This window comes from Temnothorax curvispinosus, unplaced genomic scaffold (assembly GCF_003070985.1).
Source record: "Temnothorax curvispinosus isolate PA1 unplaced genomic scaffold, ASM307098v1 QBEX01009750.1, whole genome shotgun sequence".
NCBI lineage: Eukaryota > Metazoa > Arthropoda > Insecta > Hymenoptera > Formicidae > Temnothorax > Temnothorax curvispinosus.
In genome coordinates this window covers 18,796-25,289 of record NW_020219530.1, presented here as the reverse complement: position 1 = coordinate 25,289, position 6,494 = coordinate 18,796, and the positions used below count along the sequence as shown (strand labels likewise).

General features: G+C 54.0%; 2 protein-coding genes across 2 annotated transcripts; both read right to left on the bottom strand.

The window, feature by feature from the left end:
* Positions 1 to 273: 273 nt before the first annotated feature.
* Positions 274 to 1,007, bottom strand: LOC112459338 (52 kDa repressor of the inhibitor of the protein kinase-like). The gene is made up of 3 exons (XM_025023380.1): positions 883 to 1,007; positions 666 to 772; positions 274 to 571 (listed from the first exon to the last, which is right to left on the bottom strand). The coding sequence occupies exons 1-3, from the start codon at positions 919 to 921 to the stop codon at positions 322 to 324; spliced, it is 396 nt and encodes a 131-aa protein (XP_024879148.1). The 5' UTR covers positions 922 to 1,007; the 3' UTR covers positions 274 to 321.
* A 2,985-nt stretch (positions 1,008 to 3,992) lies between these two features.
* On the bottom strand, positions 3,993 to 4,439 carry LOC112459339. Its single transcript, XM_025023381.1, has one exon. It carries the CDS (start codon positions 4,437 to 4,439, stop codon positions 3,993 to 3,995), a length of 447 nt encoding a protein of 148 aa, XP_024879149.1.
* Between the last annotated feature and the right edge of the window lie 2,055 nt (positions 4,440 to 6,494).

The window sequence follows — 6,494 nt, the reverse complement described above, 5'->3', positions numbered from 1 at the left end:
TACGCTCCTCTGATAATATTAGCATTCCATCAGCTACAAATAACAATTAATACATAGTAATTTTTATTAATTATGTGTTTCACTGTACCAACTAAAAGTAATTAATATATTTTGTAATTTATTAACAATCCTATATTTTTTATTGCTAATTATTAATTCATTTCAAATTATTGTATTCATCTCTGATATTTAAAACTTACTGAAATTATTGCTTTCAGTTAATTCCATTTGTCCATATAATTTATTTGTTTCTATTTCTGATTCATCCTGATGAAATTGCTGTCGAGATTCTGTACTTTCTGTGATAAAAAATTATTAGTGTCACTTATAATTGAGTAAAAAGTAAAGAATATTACCTTGTGAAATAATGTCAGTGTCGCAGTTTGGATTTGTTATGTTTGAGGTCTGTATTGCAGTCTGTATAGGTATAGCTCGAGGTAAGAGTCTAGTTTTTAAGTCATTGAGATACATGTTCTCGTTGAAATGAACACTACAAATTCGATAATTTTTATACAGTTCTTCTGTTGTTCTATTTATCGTACGATTGCAAGCTTTGAGCCATAATCTAGACCTATGCAAAAAAGTAATTACACAATTTTAATATCATTATATAAACTACTAAATCAATCTGCATCATTAAATATTTACAACAAATTTTAACTTACATTTCTGGATCGTTTGGAAAACGAAAAAACTTTATTCCTGCATTTCGTCCAGATATGTTTTTGCACATGACGCAGGAAAATCCACCTTTCTTACTCATTATTACTGACTAGAAAATAAATGATATTAAGGAAAACGCACTAAAAATGATCTTTACTACTTAATAATATTTCCAAATTGCTTAATATTACTGGAAAATTAATCACACAAAAATATAACCTCTTTACACGCAGTTACTCTGTTTCTGGGCGCCGCCATACTTTGGATAGTAAAATTGACGCATGCGTCTTGAAAAATTATGCGGAAAATTTCGGTGACTGTCGTAACTGGTTATGGTTAAACTGTGACCGAGAGGACCAGCAGACGAGCGGCGGCAAGAAAGTCGACGGAAAAGACGCGAGAAGTGCTCCAGGTGGAGCACACCGAGGACCTCGCGAAGAGACGCGACAAGCGCAACGCTAAGCGCTCGAGGCAATCTGACACGATCCAGCTCGAGAGCGAGGAATCGGCGGCAAGCAGCAATTCCCCACTGACGGGGAGTGTGCAGCCGGTGGCTGCGACCGTGTCGTCTGCCTCGCAGAGGAAGCAGGGTCCGGTGGTGCGAGAGGACAAAGTCTTGGAGCAGCCGATCATACCACCGAGAAAAAGGAAGAAGACGACGGTGGACCGCATGCTGAAAAACGCGACCTCCAAGGCGGAAGCAGCAACAGCGGGCCAACCGCCGTACATCCTAGCGGCGATCCTAGATCCGGCGGCAAAGGGCGACCTGAAACAGAAAAAAGGAAAGAGGAATCAGCGGGGCGTAATAAAGGTTGGGAAATTCAATATATCCGAAATAATCCTTTCTCGGTTTGTTGGGTAAAAATCGAGTGGCGACCGTGTCGGAGACACACCTTTTGAACATAAGGGGGGTATCACTCATCGGCCCGGTTACAACCTAACCTTTTTTTTTTTTTTTTTTTAACGTGAGGAAATCTTCAACCCTGGGTTCCCTGACCGACTCAGAGTTGGTCAGGTCTGTGGCCCGGGGCCCTTCTGGGTGTTGTGGAGGGAAACACCCCCCGCCCTCCGGGATGAGGACGGGGGGAGTGTGGGATTCTACGGGAGCCGGGCTATAAACCCTGCACTCACCGTAGCCTACCCACTAAAACCTCACGAGTGTCCGACCGTGCGCATGTGAAGACGCCCCGGGAACTGTTTATCATTGCGTCCGGGGCGCCTTCTGCGCCGAGCCTCGAAAGGGTCGCTTCTCTCGAGCTTGTACTTGCTCGCGGCCTTACGGCCGATCCTTTATCGATGTTGTGACGGGGTGTGACACCACCTCACCCCGCCACTCCTCCCGTTTTTGGTGGGAGTCTATTCGGCGCCCCGTTAGTCCCGCCGGGACGCCGAACCTCCTGTACTTCTCGTGCCGCTGGTATTAGCGACCACGGACACCCCCTTACTTAGGGGTGTCGCGAGGCGAGTCGAGTTGCCTTGCCTCGCACTCAATCCGATTGCGAGGAATCCGCCTGGGATTGGGCAGGTCTCTCGCGGGTCCTCCCCCCTCCCTCAGCCTCCGCACGCGCTCGTACACATTGGCGTGCCGACGGGCAACGAGTTCCAGCGGGGGAAGTCCCGCGACAGTCGTCGCTGCCGCGTGTGAGACCGTGCTGTAGCATCTGGCCACCCTCAGGGCGATCGGCCGCAGCATCTGTCGCAACCGCGTCCTGATGCGGCTCGACCGCTCCGCTACCGGTGCCCAGATCGGGGCACCGTACAATGCCACGGCATTTATGGTCTCCGCGTAGAGCCGGCGAGCCCGACCGCTCGCCCCTCTCAGGTTTGGCATCAGTCTTGCCAGGCTGTTGCTCACAACCTGCACCCTGGGAGTCAGGCGAACAAAATGCTCGTTGAAATTCCAGGTTTCGTCCAGCCAGAGGCCCAGCAGTTTTATGCTGGGCCCCACGGCGACTCGGACTCCCTCGACCGTTATGTGGGCCCGAGGCGGTCTCCCCTTTGACCTGTCGTGGAAAAAAACGACCTGCGTCTTCTGGGGAGCCACCTTCAAGTCCAGCCTTTTCATCGCGGCCACGACCGCCGCCACTGCAACATTACCGCGGGCTAGAGCCTCCTCTCATGTATCGCCCTCGACTCCCAGGAATGTGTTGTCGGCGAAGCCGTTGAGCCAACATCCCGGGAGGAGGGCGATTCGTAGGACATAATTGTATCCTAAGTTCCACAGGAGCGGCCCGAGGACCAACCCCTGCGGAACCCCCCGCACGACCAGCCTTGTACGAACCACTCCATCCTGGTCCGTATAGGCCAATTCCTTGTCCCGGAGGTAGTCGTAAATTACGGCTACCAAGTAGGGAGGCACTCTGTGGTACAGAAGCGCCTCCCTAATTACCGGCCATGGCAGGGTGTTAAACGCGTTGGCGACGTCGAAACTGACGCCGAGTAACACCCTGCCGGCCTCCACCGCGGCCCTCAGGAGGGTCTCGATGCGTTTAATCGCATCGATGGTCGAGTGACCCTCCCGAAAGCTGTACTGGGCCTCGGATAAATTAGGCCCAGTCCGGGACAGGTGCCGGACGAGTCGATCGGCGATTATTCGTTCGAACAACTTTCCGATTTCGTCCAGCAAGCAGATCGGCCTATACGCCGACGGTTGGTCGGTGGGCTTCCCAGGTTTCGTTGGGCCTTTGGTCTCGACTCCTCCCTTTCTTTGACCAAATTGTCGCTACCCGCGGTTTCCTCGGCCGTCCTCTTGACGGCCTGTTTGCCGGGAATTTTCCAATTCACCACCTCGTTGCCGATGACCCTTGGCCCCGGCCTGGGTGGAGTCCCAGATTCCTCGTCCACGTTCATTTGTTCTTCACCCTTCTTTCCCCTTCGGGCTGGGGGTTGCCGAGTGACTGGCGCGGACGACGAGGCTTTGGGCTTCGTCTTTTTCCTGGCCGAGGTGCAAGCTTTGCCCCCGGCCCGGTGATTCGCTCGTCTCCCCAAGCACAGACAGGGCAGTTAGGGGATTCGCGACAGTCCTTCGCTTGGTGCTCGGTGCCCCCGCATCGGTAGCACCTATCGCTGCAATCGGTTTTGCTGGGGCATTGGGCCCTGACGTAGCCCCCCTCCAGGCATTTGAAGCACTGGAGGGGTCTCGCAGGGAGCTCCTGCACCCGGGCAACGAACCACCCGATCTGCAGCTTGTTACCTGCTTCTCGGATGGCCCGTATCGCCCGCAGCGGGCATTTTACCCACGCCGTAAATAGGCCGTTCAAGCCCTTACTCAGCTGGCCCGCTTGAACCTGCATCGGCGGGCAACCACCCAGCTCCGCAATGGCCACCGCCTACTTTTCCGCCGAGACTGAATCGTCCAAGTCCATGACTCTAATCTCGGCGGTCTTCGTCGGCCTGGCGATCTTGATATCTGGCCTGTCCGCGAACACCCCTATCAGGCGCTCGGCCAGGATGTCCGCTTTATCCGAGTTGCCCGCTCCGGGGATCTCTATAATCAGACCTCCAGTTTGGGCCCTCTTCGGCTTCAAATCCGTTGTAATTCCAAGGTCCGCGAGTTTGATTTTATTTCTCGCCTCTTTGAAAATTTCCTCGTAATTACCTCCGGCACTCGTGATGGTTACGGCCGCGCTCCGCGGTAGCTTGATCTTACCAGTCTTCGCTTTGGCCTGATTGGCCTGTCTGGCCGGTATTGCCTTCGGTGCAGGTTTGGGAGCGGGGTTGCTTCCCTTGATGTTTTTAGGAGCTCCACCGCTTTCCTCATTCCTATCCGCCGCCATGCTTTTTACCGCTTTTCCCCTTTTACCCACCTTGATCCAATTGTCCTTTGATGGCGCTGGGGGTGTCGGTGCTTTCGGAACTTTGGTACTTCCCTTGGCACTGTTTACTTCCTGCTCTTGGTCCTTTCGCCAAACTCTTAACAGCCCCCGCGTATGAGGGTGCAGGTTTGGTTGCTTTTCCCCCGCCTACTTTCTTGTCGCTCTTGGCGACGAAGGTCCTCCTGGTAGAGGGGGCATCCTTCGCCACGACCTGCTGACCTTTCTTGTCCGCCTTGGCTACTGACTGGGTCGTCGTCTTTTTGCTGTCCGTTTTGGTGACGCAATTTGCCAGTTTGGCGATCATCTCCTCTATTCGATTTAGCCTGTCTTCGAAGGGATGTACCTCCGTTACTGTTGGCTGCGTCGAATTTTCCACCTCCATTTCTTCCGATTGAACGGCTGGGATGGCTTCTTCGATCACCGTTCTTACCCCGCCAACGGCCGATCTCAGGACGGCAGGCGCCCCTCGAGTGTGCACCTCCTTTAGCATTTCCAGGCGCTTTGCCTCGGCCGCTTCCTTTCTCCTCTTCTCAGCTTCCTGATCCTCGTCCGAGGAGGAGTCCAGAGGGAGCGTTCGTGAACTTTTCCCCCTCCCCCTGTTCCTCACTACTGGCGAAGTTGGAGGGGGGGCGTGTCGTTCACGTCCACGTCTATCGTCACCGAGCCCAGCTCGGGATCCTTTTTCCCCGAGATGACTTTCTGTACAAGGGCATTAAGCCTCTCGTTATCCTATCTGAGTAGTTTTACCTCATTTCGGAGTTCCTCCATTTCTACGTCACGACTCATCCGGGACTGGTCGTTGTTCATCCGTCCGACCAAATGAGTCGTTGCAGCCACGATTGTTGCCGCCGCGTCCCTCAGGAGGCCCTGAGGTTTCCTGCGGTTTGGCAGATCTTGTGTACCGCTTGGACTGACTCCAGTATCCTCGTTGGAAGGTCATTTGTCGGAGCGTTGCTGAGTTCCTCCAACATGACCTTTTCCTTCAACTTTCTATTTTTAGAAAGGTTGACCTTAACCGTCGGATTCTTGAGGTCTTGCAGTCTGCGCTCCTCATCCTCCCTCGCCTGTTTCGCCCACTTGTACTTCTTGATCTCGTAACCACCAGTGGTTACCGGTCTACCCCGGGTTCTCCGCATTTGTCCGTCTGACCCCTCCTCGTACGCCGAGACGTCCGTAGTTTCCCCCTCCATGGGGTCATCTTCGTCCTCATTTACGTTCAAGGGCAGGGTTCCATCCAGAGTTTTCTCGTTCGCGTCTTTCTCATCGAATGACGCACTTACCCTGTTCGAAGCCTCCTCAGCCGCCCTTTCCCTTTTCCTAAGCTCTTTTTCTGCTTTAGAGCAAAGAGCGCGCGCTGCTTCCTTCTTCTTCCCCTCGTCCTCAGACTCGGTGTCGTAACCCTGGAGGGATTCCTGACTGGCCCTCGCTCGGGCGCTAGCCGGTCCTCTCACGGACTTCTTTGTAGTCCGTGGTGGCTTGCCTCTTGCAGGTCTCGACGCCTCCGTGATCGGGGAATCGTCCTTCCCCTGGAGGTTCTCCTCCATGCTCCCCGCACTTATTAGCGCTGACGGGATTGACCCGTCTGTGCGACCCCTCCGGGTCTGCATTTTACTCCCTCTCTCTCGCGAAGAGTCGGCCGAGGACCCTCGATCCCGACTCTCCGCACTCCCTAAGCTCGTCGTTAAAGGCTCCATAAAATATCACCTCCCACGGCTCAACTGTCAGGGCATGCCCTCACCGACCGGTCCTAGAGAGGGCCGGCCGGGCCCCGAGTTTTCCCGGGGGACAGACTACACCATGGTCCCGGAATAACTCAACGGGACGGGTCCCAGCCCCCTACTCCCCCGTGGGCGCTGCCCATCAAGGAGCAAACGCACCGCGGGTTTTTTGGGGGTCCCCCGCCTCCGACAACGAGGGCACCGTGGGAGGCGTTGCCACGACGGGAGGGGACTCCCCCGACGTTCCGGGCATAGGAGGCTGCGACCCCTCCACCGCCCTTCCCGCCAGGGAAGCCGG

Excerpts from the sequence above, each read along its gene's own strand:
- LOC112459339 (XM_025023381.1), bottom strand. The coding sequence starts at position 4,439 with ATGGCGGCGGATAGGAATGAGGAAAGCGGTGGAGCTCCTAAAAACATC.
- LOC112459338 (XM_025023380.1), bottom strand. The coding sequence starts at position 921 with ATGGCGGCGCCCAGAAACAGAGTAACTGCGTGTAAAGAG. Across the intron at positions 773-882 it reads GAGTAACTGCGTGTAAAGAG|TCAGTAATAATGAGTAAGAA; the intron begins GTTATATTTTTG and ends TTTATTTTCTAG. Across the intron at positions 572-665 it reads TTTCCAAACGATCCAGAAAT|GTCTAGATTATGGCTCAAAG; the intron begins GTAAGTTAAAAT and ends TTTTTTGCATAG.